Source organism: Notechis scutatus, chromosome Z, assembly GCF_049901735.1.
Source record: "Notechis scutatus isolate UNSWTSFEM ecotype Mainland chromosome Z, rNotScu1.2, whole genome shotgun sequence".
NCBI classification, from domain to species: domain Eukaryota; kingdom Metazoa; phylum Chordata; class Lepidosauria; order Squamata; family Elapidae; genus Notechis; species Notechis scutatus.
The window spans coordinates 63,209,689-63,225,301 of record NC_142025.1 but is presented as its reverse complement, the minus strand read 5'-3'; the positions used below and the strand labels follow the sequence as shown (position 1 = coordinate 63,225,301).

The following is a 15,613-nucleotide window of genomic DNA, read 5'->3' as shown; positions in this document are numbered from 1 at the left end:
ACACTTTGCATTATTTGATCATTGAAAATGGCTTCTTCTTTGTCCCGCCTTGTTCTTGCTCTTGAAGCTTTTCCTTTTGCTTTGCATAGTTCAGGATCTCCATTTCAAAAAATTCAAATACGAAGCCAAAGGATCTTCCTCCCCTTTCTGCATCTTCTTTCTGTTTTTTAAGACTCATCTTCAATTCCTCCAGGAGTGATGGCATTTTAAACACTTTTGAACAACCACCCAATTGACTTTAAGTAAAAACAGAAAAAGAAAGAAAAAACCAATGCCAAAAACTTTTTTTTAAATCACCAAATGATCCCAGTCTGTTCCTTCTTGTTTCTTTCCTTTACTTTTCCTTTCCATGGGTTACTATATCTTTTAATAAGATTTCAGTTACAATGTATCCTAGGGAACCTTTTCAAAGTTTCACTGTTAATCCTCTATTTTTCCAGGTGGCACTCCATTTTTTCCATTATTCCAAGTCCCACCCTTTTGCCTCCACTCTTCTCCTTTTTAGGGCTTTAAAATGACCAAGAAAAAAAATCTTTATTCTCCTTTTGACACTTAGATTTCAGTTTAAGGTTGCCTATTAGTGTCAAAATAGATTAATATAAATTTCTTTCCATGCCATTTATAATTGTCAATATAAAGGTTAAAAAAGGGTTTTTAACCTCCTTTTCTCTCTCCTTCGCCGCTTAAAGATCTTCTTTCAGAAGTATCCCTCTAGGTACTTTTAGATTCAGGGTACCTTGCTTAGATGTTCTCTGTTGTTTAGCCTGGTCTGTCCTGCTTTCCTCTTTGTCTTCCTCCTGCACAATCTTATCCAGTCAGGTTCTTCTTTGAGGTGGCCATTTCTGATCACCGTTGCAACCACCTTCGGGGAAGGGAGTTTAGACCAGCCAAGGAGGAGAGATGCATCTCCCCTCCACTCAGCTAGCGATCTCCCCCCTCTTCATCACCTCTACGGGGTGGCTTCAGCACCGAATCCAGAGGATCGGGGCGCTCCAGCGGCAAGCACAGATCGAAACCACGCACGATCACAGATTTCAATCTGTCGCTGAAGAGACCCAAACCAGAAGTCCTGTGCTTCCACTAACTCTTTATTTCTGCATATCTGAGATTTTTAACTAATATCTTAGTTTTCTCTATTTATTTTCAATCCTGCCACTTCACCATATTCCTCTATTTTTTTTTTTATTAGTTGTGTATGGATCTTCCAGAACTAAAACTAAAAACTAAATCATCTGCAAATGCTTGTAATTTGTATTTTTCCTTTTTTATTTCCATGTCTTTTATCTTGTCTAATATTCCTATTTAGTACTTCCAGTGTCAATATGAATAATAGGGGAGACAAGGTTCTTGTATCTTTTTTTAATGTTAACCTTCTCTGCTACTGTATGTCACAGAAATGAGTACACGCCCTCACATTTTGTAAATACTTAAGTATATCTTTTCATGTGACAACACTGAAGAAAATGACACTTGGCTACAATGTAAAGTAGTGGGTATACAGCTTGTATAACAGTGTAAATGTGCTATCCCGTCAAAATAACACAACACACAGCCATTAATGTCTAAACCCCTGGAACAAAAGTGAGTACATTCCTAAGTGATAATGTCCAAATGGGACCTAAGTAGATGTTTTCCCTCCCTGGGGGCATGTGACTCGTTCATGGTACAAGGTCTCAGGTATGAGGGGGGAGCAAGTGTGTTAAATGTGGAGTTATTGCTCTCACTGTCATATTGGTCACTGGAACACATGACACCTCATGGCAATGAACTCTGAGGATCTGAAAAAATGAATTGTTGCTCTACATAAAGATGGCCTAGGCTATAAGAAGATTGCCAAGACCCTGAAACTGAGCTGCAGCATGGTGGCCAAGACCATACAGTGGTTTAACAGCACAGATTCCATTCAGAACAGGGCTCACCATGGTCGCCCGTGCTCAGTGTCATATCCAGAGGTTGGCTCAGGGAAATAGATGTATGAGTCCTTCCAGCATTGCAGAGATTGAAGGGGTGGGGGTCACCTGTCAGTGCTCAGACCATATGCTACACACTGCATCAAATTGGCCTGCAGGGCTGTCATCCCAGAAGGAAGCCTCTTCTAAAGATGATGCACAAGAAAGCCCACAAACGTTTTGCTGCAGGCAAGCAGACTAAGGACATGGATTTCTGGAATCATGTCCTATGGTCCAATGAGAGCAAGATAAACTTATTTGGTTCAGATGGTGTCAAGTGTGCGTGGGGGCAACCAGGTGAGGAGTACAAAGATAAATGTGTCTTGCCTACAGTCAAGCATAGTGGTGGGAATGTCCTGGTCTGGGGCTGCATGAATGCTACCGGCACTGGGGAGTTAAAGTTCATTGAGGGAACCATGAATGTCAACATGTACTGTGACATACTGAAGCAGAGCATGATCCCCTCCCTTTGGAGACTGGGCCACAGGGCAGTATTCCAACATGATAACAACCCCAAACACACCTCTAAAATTACCACTGCCTTGCTAAAGAAGCTGAGAGTAAAGATGATGGACTGGCCAAGAATGTCTCCAGACCTAAACCCTATTGAGCATTTGTGGGCCATCTTGAAATGGAAGGTGGAGGTGTGCAAGGTCCCTAACATCCACCAGCTCCATGACATTGCCATGGAGGAGTGGAAGATGATTCCAATGGCAACCTGTGAAGCTCTGGTGAACCCCAAGAGGGTTAAGGCAGTGCTGGAAAATAATGGTGGCCACACAAAATATTGATACTTTGGGCCCCATTTTGACATTATCACTTAGGGGTGTACTCACTTTTGTTGTTTACACATTAATGGCTATGTGTTGCATTATTTTGAGGGGATAGCCCATTTACACTGTTATACAAGCTGTATACCCACTACTTTACATTGTAGCCAAATGTCATTTCTTCAGTGTCATCACATGAAAAGATATACTTAAATATATACAAAATGTGAGGGGGTGTACTCACTTCTGTGACATACTGTATATCTCCATTTACCATGACCTTTCCTGTTTGTTTATAATATATCACCTTAATCATGTTAATAAACCTCTCCCCAAAATATATATCTTTTAGTTGTGCTAGTATGAATTGCCAGTTCATGTTGTCAAATGCTTTCTGTGCATCTAGAAAAATTATTGTCATTTGCTTCCCTGGATGTGCTTCATAATACTCCAGTGTATTTAAAATTAGTCTCATATTGTCTTTGATTTGTCTTTTAGGCAAAAAATCCATTTTGTTCTGGATGTACAAATTGATTTAAAAATATTTTAAGTCTTTCTGCAATTATTGAGGCATATATTTTATAATCCACATTCAATAAGGATATCGGTCTGTAATTTTTATCTGTTGTAAATCTGAATCCTTTTTTGGTATGAGGGTGATATATGCTTCCATCCATGAATTTTGTGCTTTTGCTTCTAACAATACTTCATTGAACACTTCCAACATTGGCATACTTAGAATATTTTGTGTCTTTGTCCACCAACTGTCTTATATCTTCAAAGGGAAACTTCACAGAGTAAAAAGAAAAAAGGAAAGGGAAATATTTTGCTTTTCACTTTATCTGTGTAGCTTTTGCTTGAGTTCCAAGAGCTGCACTATTTTAAAAAGTCTCAGTGTTTCACTCTCTGTCTCAACTATCTAGCATAACAGCTTACTGGTGCAGGTGTTTTTTATTTTAACAGTCAGTCTTTATCTTCTTCGGTCTCTCAAGGTTACATTTTCTTTTACTTTCTCCCTTGCACTCCTCAACTTCCACCAGCAGGTGTCACCATTGCTCTGCTTCTCTCATTTTTCTTCCTTTTATTTTATATTGTATTGTCCAATCCAAGTCCAATCCATTTTATATTGTATTGTCCAATCCAATCTCTAAATCCAAATTTTATAATCCTCAAAACTTCCAAGTTAGTCAATGATATATTTGAGGTCTCCAGTCCAGCTTTTTTACTTTTAAAGTTCTTTCACTCTTAAAAAAAATCTCTTGTCTTCTTTCCAGCTTTAAAGATGGCTCTCAGGCTTGCTCGGCACTTTTCTTGGGAGGTGGAAGAAAAACAAATCCACCTCCTCTTTTTTGGGTTCCATTCTCACCCAGGCTAATTTCCAGGGAGCTCGTTTCTCAATAGAAGTTAGATGTTTGAAATCTCTCACCCAAATCATTTACACTGTTCCTCAGTCTTTTGTGCTTCGATCAGGCATGCAATGGCTGTCTTTTTCTTCCCGCAGGATTGAGAGCCTTATCCAGGGAGTTTGCAAACTTCCTGAGATCAACAGAATGTGCTCTCTTGCTTTATGACCCCTCCGAGGTGATTTAGGTCCACCAGAACCACCTTGCAGCTCAAATTTCAGCGCAATTCCACAGAGCCCCATGGGAATGCATCGTATCACCACAATGTCAGCCCCGCCCTCCTCAGAAGTATCTTGATTCTTAAATGGCTGTGTTTACACCAGGCATATGAGATAATGCTACAGCAATAGCAACATCTGCATCTCCCCTAAATTTAGTGAGAAGCTGGTAGACAATGTGTTTCCTGTACCTCTGGTGCATCAGTTAAATTGTTAAAAAAGATTGCTTTGTACACATATAATCATGTACTGCTTTTTGCTTTTTATTCAGTAGGAGCTCATTATGCTTGTAATAGATTCCTAGTTGCTATATAAATTGAGATGTTCATTAGGTAGAAGTTGCAAATTGCCTATTCTGGCCTTTCTCTTCATACAGCAGAAATTGGCAGTTTTTCCAGGGAATAGGAATGTATGACTGTGAGGGAGGATTTTGGCCATGGCACCAACATTGGCAAGAAATATCTCATCATGCAAGTTGTGCATCTTGCCTCACTCTTTGTTGAGGTCTGTTGTTGAAGACAGGTCTTGTTGCACTGAGAAACTTTCACAGTAATTAGTGTCACATGTTTTCAAGATGACCTTTTTTCCTGCTCCATCTTTTCTTAGTGTCTTTGCTTGACTTCATGGTTTCCCAGTTTCTTGTCCACTATACTAACCTGGCTGTCAAACTGAGTATGACTTAGATGAGTTTAAAATATGAAATTGCATATGGACCAATAGATATATTTTGTGCAGGGAGGTTATGCTGATTATACTGTTATTATTTTAGTATAAGAAAAATGTTCAAACAAATGTAAGGCATTGAATAGTAATATGGAAAAGAAATCTGAAAGTAAAATAAATCTTCTATTTCCATTTATTCTATTATCAAATTGTAAAATTATCAATCTGCATTACAGATGAAAAACAACTATTTTTTTTAGCTAGTTATAAAACTAGATAAAAAGACAAGGCCAAGATGTCATGGTCATATAAGATTCAAAAGAAAGGACAAGAGATCTTTTCATTGGATTTATATTTTAATGAAATGTACCTGGTTCACAATGTCAAAATCTCTAAATTAATTGGAACAGAATTAGATGTTGCTATCCACCTTTCCCCTAATTTTACAACTAGTGTGTTTGATTTAGAAAGAAGTATAAACAAGCTTAGATAATAATAAAGTAAGCACAAATGAGTCTACACATTATTGTGCAGAACTGTAGAAAAGAAGCACAAAGTTATATGATCTCACCCCTCCCCAACATCGGATGAGGTATTTTAATTTACATTTTGCTTTATTTTTAAGGTGATTTCAATAATTTACAAACTTCTATCACATCTTGGAATAATGCATTTCCTTTACAATATTTCAGCAATACCTAAATTATCATCCTACTCACAACTACTAAAAAGTCAACAAGTATGCCTTATTTTTCAGCCTTAATATAACTAGCACTCTTTATTGGAACTCAATTACTGCACATGTTTTTCATCTGTTTAACCTTCATCAAGATTTTCCAAAAAAAATTTCTCAGTTTCCTTGTCCTTGACACTTCACCAGCTAACAATGGTTTAAATCCTGTATTTAGTAGTATACCTGCTGTAAGGGTTCTAAACTTGGACAGGGGAAAAACAAAGTTTGTAAAGTCTTCTTCCAAATATTTTCTATTTCAATATTGCATTAGCCTGCCACATGGCAAAGGAAGTATAGCTATGCATACAATTCCTTCATCTTATGCACATGGTTTATACTTACCACATATTTGACTCCATGTTTCTAGATAACAGCCCTCAGAAAAAAATATTTTTCATTGTTTTAAATATATTTTTGATTTGTGTTGTTTGTAAAATTGCGAATGAATGTTAATATGTTAGGACAGGTGTTGAATGTGTTTTGAAGAAAACTTAGGAGGCAAAAATCTTAGGTGTGCAGAATGCATGATTTTAAAATCTTAATATTGCAACTATTTTGCATTGCAGTAATTTCTTTGAAAATTGCTAAAAAGAATTAACAGACAATGAACTTTAATGTTAAAATAGAGCTTTCTATGATTTACTGACATCCTTTTTATGATAAAAATAACATGAAATAAATGTGTATGTGTGTAGTGAAATTGCTATATGAAGTATGAACAGAATCCTTTTATATAGGAAACCCTTTAGGGAAAAAAGAGATGAATATACATAGATTTGAAATATTACACTTTTCAGTATGATAGTTGATTTGCTGTATATGGTGTCTGTTTTGTTTAGAAAAACCTCTTAAAACCATTTTCACTTATTATTATTTCACTTAGTCCATTGTATCTAAGAAAAAAATGATTCAGCAATAGAGATATACAATATTCAATCTGAGCAAATGGGAATGAATTTATTTAAATTCTCCTGGTGAAGTCAAAGCTTGTTCCTTATTTATTAGGTACATAATTTTTCTTTTTTAACATAATTCCTAATTTAGATTGAGGAAATTACTTTCATTTTCCATGAAATTAAAAAAGTGGAAAATGCTGGAACAGGTAACTAAAAGATTTAGAAAAGGGTGCCACAATTAATTGTTCAGGTTTTTTTTTCCTGATTTGTTTTACAATATCAGTCCAAGTTGAAATAGAATATTGCAATAGTAATAAGTTCATATGCTAACATGAAACTTAAATTGACTGTGAATTAAAAATAAATCATAAATATTTTGTGGCTTAAGAATGATTAAAATCACAATGCCAACGTAAAGATCTATAACAATCAGCAAGTTAACTATACATGACTTCTGGGAGATGGTTCCTCCTGAAAAAGCAAAGTGGCAGTTTGACAGGAGTACTCCGACATCTTTGGCTGTATTGGCAGATTGAACTGTTTCTTGCCTGCTGTATCTAATGAAGCAAATTGGGGGAAAGTTGGAGAAGAAAACAGAACACTGAAAAATAATGAAGGGCAAGCATGGGTAATGTGAAAAACAGTGAGCGAGGAGAGCGAGAGAGAGACAGAGAGAAAAACAGAGAGAGATAGAGACAGACAGAGACAGAGACAGAGACGGGGTGCTGATATTTCAAAAGTAAATAAACTGTTAGGATATTAGAATAATTAAGAGCAAAAATATATATCATTTTTTAACAGTTTCCAAAGATGAACTTTAAAGAATCCCTGGAAAAACTGCTCTGCCTCTCTTGATATAGATTAAAACCATTTGTATACATATGCCATGTTATTGTCTTAAGGGAAAACACTATAGAGTGGCAACATAAGTATGTGCACTGAGAAAAAAACACTAATTTGCAAAAATTTCTTAGAACTCCCTTTCCCCCCCTCCATCAGAAATGCCCCAAAGGCACTTAAAAAGAGGTGGGAATTGTTCAGTATGGAGAAAATAAGTGTAAGCAATTCAGAATCAATAATTGTTTTTGCTCTCACAGTGAGAAATTTCTCCAACAAGACTAGGTTAGAAATAATTTTTAATATCCTTGATATCTCTGTCAGGTTGGCACAATTCTTTCTTTTCAGTTTTACAGATCTCATTGGGAAAAAATAGGATAGTCAGTGCATATGAGTATATAACTATTTGATCAACACACCAAAAATCCCTTTTGCAATAAAATCAATAGAGTATCATGTAAAAAACAACAACAGAGTTACCTGTGGATAAAGATAAATGGGAAATGTTGACATTTCTGCCTGTTCAACAAAACTCACACAAATTCACCTCGGCATGTAAAATGATGGAATAGTCCGCCCCCCCGCCCCGCCGCTCGCTGTCTCCCCTATCAGCCAAACCTTCTGTGTTGATACATGAATGCTGGTACCCACTTAGAGAGATGCCAGATGATCAGTGCAGAATGAAGGTCCCAGGAGGAAAAATCACATGGTTTTCTTTGCCCTGTGACGTCACCAGCAGATGGCATGGGTACCAGCTCTGGCAGTTGGCATCAATGTCACTTTTTAGAGATCAATGAGATAGTGCAGATATACACAGATCTAGACTCCAGGAGACGACGCAACATTCAGATTGAAAAGATTTGGAAGGAACCAATAAAATGAAATCTGTTAATTGAATCTGAATTTTAAGGCCAAGGTAATGCAAGTAAATAAATATTTCTATGTGCTTGTGTCTGTGTATTTAAGTGGTGCTGTTGAGCATGCATGAAGAGTTTAAAGATAAAGAAAAAGTAAGGCTTGGGTTTTAACAATGCTGTTATTTGATACTGCTTCTGTTTCACTGTTTCTTAAATGTAAACATACTTTCACCAATTATGTAGTACTGTCAGAATGGCATGGATAATACTGAGAGTTGATATTTTGATGGTGGGCTTAAATGTTTAAATTGAGAAACCTGCCTCTGATTCAAGATTTCTTCCATAATTGTTTGTAAATTTGTAAATGTGTCTTTATCGATTAGACAAACCTGAAAGGCTCTTTTAAAAAGTTACCTCAGGGGCAGAAATAATATAATGAAGAGCAAATGATTTTCTCCCCCCTTTTTTCCTCCCGGATTCAGAACACACGTGCACAATTGCAGTCAGAATCCTGAAACTATTCCTGTCAAATATTAGCTGGAGGGAAACGTCTGTTCCTTGAAGAACACAAATGCCACAGTAAAGTGTGAAAAGGCTTAGGTTTGCCTCTTTTTTATTTTTATTCTAAGTGAAAAGGTGGGGAGGGAACACCAAATATCTTTATTGTAGAATTGGGGGAAATGTTTAGGATCTGTAATCTATCATTTTAAAATAAGAAACAAAAAATGTATTGCCAAATATTTTATGTGAATATACTTTTTCAGACCTACTTTATCAGAAAAATAGTAATAATCCATGTAGCACACATTTTCAAACTGATTATTAAAAATTGCTCCTTCACTTTAATTGTCACTGAATGATGATCTTGTCTTCTTTTACAATTTTAATTCTTTCAATTAATTTAGCTTTATTATAATAATTTGTAGAAAAATATGTGAAAAATATTGTAATATTGATTTTTCCCATCTGCTTAAAATATTGTCAGTTTTTTAATTATTGTTTTTTTTAGTAGTCAAAATCATTGGATATTTCAAGCATATGCATTTTATCTTATTATTTTATATTAAATGTATATTAAATTATTTTTAAAAAATATTGTGAGTTCTTAAAAAAACCTTTAAAAAGGGAAAGTAGTTTTAAAAAGTATTAAAAGTGTCATTGTTTTGTTCTGTTACATTGCATCTGAATATATAGTATTTTAAAATTGTCCTAGGTATAACAAGGAGACATTGAAATATATAGAATATATGTGTATATGTATGCGTGTGTGTATACACACACACACACACACATGTGAGTACACATATATGTACATGCGTATATGTATATATAAATGTAAACAGACACTCTAAAAACCTTCTATTGGCATTTTTTCAGGTAACATAAAATTATAACATCATGTTAACACTTCCTTTTGACGAATCTGTTGTAATGCAAGAATCCCAGATCTGCAAAAATCTTTCCAGAGAAAATGAAGACCAAAGGCAAATAAAAAAACCAGAAATGTTTGTAAAACAGATTATGCACCAAGGAACAAGTTATAAAAGATCACCAGCAGAAGACACAGAAAAAGAAGAGCTAGAAGATGACCGAGAAGAAGAGGATGAAAATGGTTTGCCCAGGAGGAGAACTCTTCGGAAAAAAAAAATGACCAAGATGAGAATGGATAGGGTTAAATTTAGGCGTCAGGAAGCAAATGCCAGGGAAAGAAATAGAATGCACGGCTTGAATGATGCACTGGATAATTTAAGGAAAGTGGTCCCTTGTTATTCCAAAACACAAAAGCTGTCTAAAATTGAAACTTTAAGGCTGGCAAAAAATTACATATGGGCTCTTTCAGAAATCTTACGAATTGGCAAGAGGCCTGATTTGCTGTCATTTGTCCAAAACTTGTGCAAAGGTCTCTCCCAGCCAACAACAAACTTGGTGGCAGGATGTCTACAGCTGAATGCCAGAAGTTTCTTAATTGGTCAGACAGGAGAAATGGCCCATCACAACAGATCTCCCTACTCTACTTTCTATCCACCCTATCACAGCCCAGAGCTGAACACTCCCCCAGGTCATGGAATGCTTGACAGTTCCAAGTCCATGAAACCCTACAATTATTGCAGCCCGTATGAATCTTTCTATGAAAGCACGTCTCCTGAGTGTTCCAGCCCACAGTTTGAAGGCCCCTTAAGTCCACCCCCAATTAACTATAATGGGATATTCTCCCTCAAGCAAGAAGAAGGTTTGGACTATAACAAAAACTATAATTATGGCATGCATTACTGTGCAGTGCCACCCAGGGCTCCCCTTGGGCAGAGTTCTGTATTCAGGTTGCCTACAGAGAGTCACTTCCCTTACGACTTACATCTGCGCAGTCAGTCACTCACCATGCAAGATGAATTAAATGCAGTTTTTCATAATTAATGAGGAAAGTGAAAATAAACAGTGGTCATTCACCTCTCTGTCTAATTAAAATAAAGCAGATGCTTGTGCCCTGGTTAATTGATGCAACTCTATTAAAAATCTGTTTGCTAGGTTCAAAAGTGTGTTAACTGTTGTGGGCCTTTTTTATTTATATGTAGAATTAATAATAATAAATAAGAATAATTTTACTGATTTTATATTTAATCCAGTTTGGATCCTGGTAAGCACTGTGAAATTTTGTTTTCACTTTTTTTTAATAATAATTTTCTTTCTTTTCTTCCAGAGTTGCTTGATTTTGTCAAGCAGTGTGTTGAAATAAAAAAGGTTGAACTGATTAAACTTACATTGTAGAAAGTCGGCAACTCTGTTACAATTGTACAGTCATTGTATGAATGCATGCTGCTCAGATTTGATGAGGTTAAAATGTATTCATAAAAAATTAGAAATGATATATTATGTATTGGGGAAGAAGTTTTTTATTTTAAATTTTTGAGTTTTTTGTTTAAGGAAAACTGTTGCAAGCATCATGAGACACGAGAAACATGGTGCAGCAATATTTTAAGCTATGCAAAAAAAAAAACCTAAGCAAAGTACATCTTAATAAAATAAAGGGTAGTCACTGTTTTCCAGTTGAAATCTGAAAGAATTGCTGGCAGGGGCTACTTATAATTCTTGATTTTTTAGTTTTGCATCCATTTTAATATAAAACTCACATAGCACTTCTTTTGTATTATTCTGCCTTCACTTGTAGAGTTTGTATTACTGTGTTTTTCTTTATTTTCTCGAAATGCAATTAAAATCTAAATGTTTTTGATCATGACATCAGTTATGACATACTAAATTCATATGGTCACATCAGTGGACTATTGCTGTCTTCTTTCTGTGGGAGGATTCTATTCATAGGCTAAAAATGTTAATATTTAGTAATATAAATCAATTGTTAAATATTCTATTAATTTCCAAAGGGGATTTCACTGTCAGATAAGAGTGCTCCAAGTCAGGGATTTTGTTTACTTTGATGATATATTATTTTGTCTCAAAGCAATAACAATTCTTATGCCACAGAAGTGTTTACATAAACAGTTTTTGATATTTCACTGGGATTACTTGAGAAAATAAGCTGACTGTTATTGTTTGCACTGCTTGAATATGTTTTCTGAAAAAGAATACTTAATATTGTATTTCCTATGTAAAAGACCCATTTCTGTCCCTGTATGTGTAGGGACAAAATTCATAATTTTCTACAGGAATACAGTTCAGGAAAAACCACATATACTTCTGTTTGGTATTTTTTAGAATCAAAATTAGAAGATGAAATTATAAGACTCCCAAAGGGCAAGTCTGTGGCATCTTGTAAGGTGACTCAATAATTACCTATATACATAATAGTTACTAGTGGTCTTGTTCTTCTTAAAAGGGCAGTTCTCACTACTAGTTGTCATCAGCTAAATATACCTCTAAAATTTGGTTCCATCATACATTATACATATGTATCATTTTGGCTGGCATTTAATGTCTGAGCATGCCTACAGTACACGCTGTAGTGTGTTTGGAAATCATTAGGACTTGTTAGTTATATTCACCCAATTGATTTGGGTGAATGCAGTGTATCATACTGAAAAAGTGTAAGTTGTTCCCCTTCTATTCCTTCATCTAAGTTGTTAATGAAGATATTGAAGAGTACTGGGCCTAAGACAGATATAGAATGAAAAAGAGACATGCTTTCCTTCACATGGCTCATATTGCTCAGCAAAATCCAAAGTTGTATTAAAGAAGGTTCTTGCAATATGCAGAGGTGGATCATATTCAAACTAATGCAAATATGCATATCCTTCCTGAATCTGGTTGGATATGTAAGTTTGACAAAAGGAGAATCAATCTGAACTCTTCATGCATTCATTTCTACAGATACATATATACATGTTTTCAAACATTCACCAAGTGTAAGAGCAGGCTGACTTGGATGATGTTGTGCTGTCCCAGCCAGTCTATGGGAATTGGATAGTTACTTAAGAATTATAAGCTGTCCCCTTAAGGGAATGCATCATGGTAAATGTAGTTAAAGATATCCTGGGAAATGTAGTCCATGTCACGTGACCACATCTGTAATCCTGATTGGTCACTAGTTTGACCCTCGATGGGTTGGGGGAGTTTTCCTCATTCTTTGTCTGAACTCTCTTACTCATGGCACCTTCTTTCTATCACTACGAGATGGGTTAGGATAACCATCTTTTACTACAAGGCAGATATACAAAGGATTGATCATGAAAGAAGAATTTTGTCACAAACATGAGTTATGAGGATACCTGATGAACCAATAAATGTTCTTTGCTATGGACGTCTTGTTGAGTTATCTCTCTGCATCTGTACAGTTTATAAATCCACCTCTGTACAAGATACAGAAAAGTAAAAGATGGTAGAACTGATATTAAACCACCATAACAAATCATTACTGAAAGATGCCTCTTTAATAGATTTGTCCTGTCTCATTTCAATGATCCATATATTTGTGACCATCTACAGGGATATAACTTTGAAAAAGAGAAAAACAGTAAAGCAAGAGGGCCCCATTAAGTGAAAAAAATTTGAGCCACTCACAGTTTTTCCAATGCTGTGGATATATAGTTTTTCCAATTCCTCCATTTTCAGATCCATTTCCAGGCAAAGTTATAACCATTGCAATAAGGCTTATTTTCAGTAGAGTTTTAGTTGCCATCATGTCAGGACAAAAAAAAAAACGGCAGTCAATCATTGCTCTTAAGGGTCAACTAAATATGACATTAGTTACTTTAGTAAGCATTATGCAATGTAAATTAAATTTATGTCATGAGAGGGATATGATGTGTTCATTATTATGGTGGAAGCTCTAAAATATAATGTGGGATGGCATATAACCAACTTACAATAAAATAAAAGTGTAATTAGAACCAAAAACAACTTCCTCAAAACTGTATAGAACTGTTCTCTCCCCCAATCATATTTGAGTTAGATTAGGATCATAGTCTTAAAAATGATTATTCTCTATGCCTCAATTCTGTTCTCCTTTACACATCCTCAAAGTTTGCTATTTATTTTAAGTGATTTAGCATACAGGATATAAAGTGATGAATGATCCATCCAACTTTGAGTCTTGAGTAGAAAATAATAACTTTTTAAGCACCCAGTTGACCATTTGCTTGGTCAAATATTGACAGTATTGAGTAAAATAATTACTTGAACTGATGTACCAGGTGAGTTTCAGTGAGTTGCTTTTTTTCCTTTTTAAAAATAAAATATCTATTTAATAGGAACAGGAAACAGAAAAAAGAAACCACTCTTTCTCAGATTTTTTCTCCCTTCCAGGTGACACTGTGGCCTGGCCCTGGTCAATCTTGCAATATTGCTACAGAGGCATTATAACTGTGACTTGTCCCTGTGCTAATACCATTTTATCTTTAAACAAAGAAAGGCTATTTCAGAAATAGCAAGAATTCAATGACTTGTGATTTAAGAGTGATCCACTGGTAAAAACAAAGGGAATTCCTGTTTCTGCTAATTTCCAGCTGATTAAGAAAAGATATCCAAAAATGTGGCATTACAAGATATCCCAATGTATCGCTTTACAAATAACAGAAATTTGTAAGGCAATGGTGGATTAACATTGGAAAATGCTTGAGAGTTCTCAATACATGTGTTCATCATTTTGTTTAACAACACCTCCATCACACAGCTTTCCCTCTGTGATCTGTTGCAAAGCAATGGAAAAACATTTGCAAATGCATGTACAGTAATTAAATAAACATAAAAGAAAAGGAAAGTTAGCAAGTTACTTATTTCTTTATGAATAGGAGAATACATATTTTTAGGGAGAGAACAGATTATTGGCCAGCTTGAAATAACAGTACAGATTGCCCTGCACATATCTAACCTTAGCTGCAGGGATGGGATTCTACTGCTTTGGACCGGTTCTATAAAACTGTTATGATTCTGTGCAATTCGGAGAACCAACAAAACGTGCCCCTGGCTGGCCCCGCCCCTCTCCACCACCCCTCCCCTCCCTGCCCAGTCAGTCCTTATCGCGCATGCGTGACATTGCTGATTGCATTCTCCCCCGCCAAGTCACTCCTTAAGATATTTCTTTTTTTCCCCTCCTGATGATTAGCTGTTTTGTTCCCCCCAGCTCAATTTTTTGCCTTCCTTGGCCCCAGGGAAGCCTTCTTGGAGCAAAAATGCGCCCCAGGAGGCTCCCCTGAGGCCCAGAAGGCCCAAAAACAGGGGGGCTGCAAAAAAGAAGAAGCCATGCCCACCCAGTCACATGGCCACACCCATCTAGCCACACTCACAGAACCATTGTTAAAAAATTTGAATGTCACCCCTGCTTAGCTGTTACCCAGAAACAACAAGCACTGGCTGGTTGGTGAGTTTTCTTTTATCTCTAGATTTCCAAATATATAGACATGAATTTACTCATATAGGTTTATTCAAATCAATCTGTTCTATAGAACTGGTTGTTACAATTCTGTGCAGTTCGGAGAACCAACAAATCATGCCACTGATTTCCTCCCTGCTAGCCCCTCCCCACCCAGTCATTCCTTATCTCACATGCACACCATCCAACTTGCTTGTGTTGTGCCTTTGCCTAATTTTTGGTAAGTTGCTATTTTTTCTTGCCCCCGACAATTAGCTGTTCTGACTATCAGCTGTGCCACCCAATTTACATAAGCTAGAAAGTAGGAAATTGTCAGATTACTTGCTTTCTATGTAATCTAAATAGCTGTTGTACTGCTTTGCCTTCACCCAGGAGGCTTCCCTGAGACCCAGTCAGGTGGGGTATTCAGGGGGTTGGGGGGCGGAAGAACTGGCCTGAGAGCAGAGCTGAACCTTCCTTAGGACTGA

The 15,613-nt window shown here is 36.2% G+C and overlaps 1 protein-coding gene across 1 annotated transcript; it reads left to right on the top strand.

Moving 5' to 3' along the window:
* The first annotated feature begins 8,160 nt into the window (after positions 1–8,160).
* Positions 8,161–10,920, top strand: NEUROD6 (neuronal differentiation 6). The gene is made up of 2 exons (XM_026679507.2): positions 8,161–8,385; positions 9,704–10,920. Exon 2 carries the CDS (start codon positions 9,725–9,727, stop codon positions 10,736–10,738), a length of 1,014 nt encoding a protein of 337 aa, XP_026535292.1. The 5' UTR covers positions 8,161–8,385; positions 9,704–9,724; the 3' UTR covers positions 10,739–10,920.
* Positions 10,921–15,613: the final 4,693 nt, after the last annotated feature.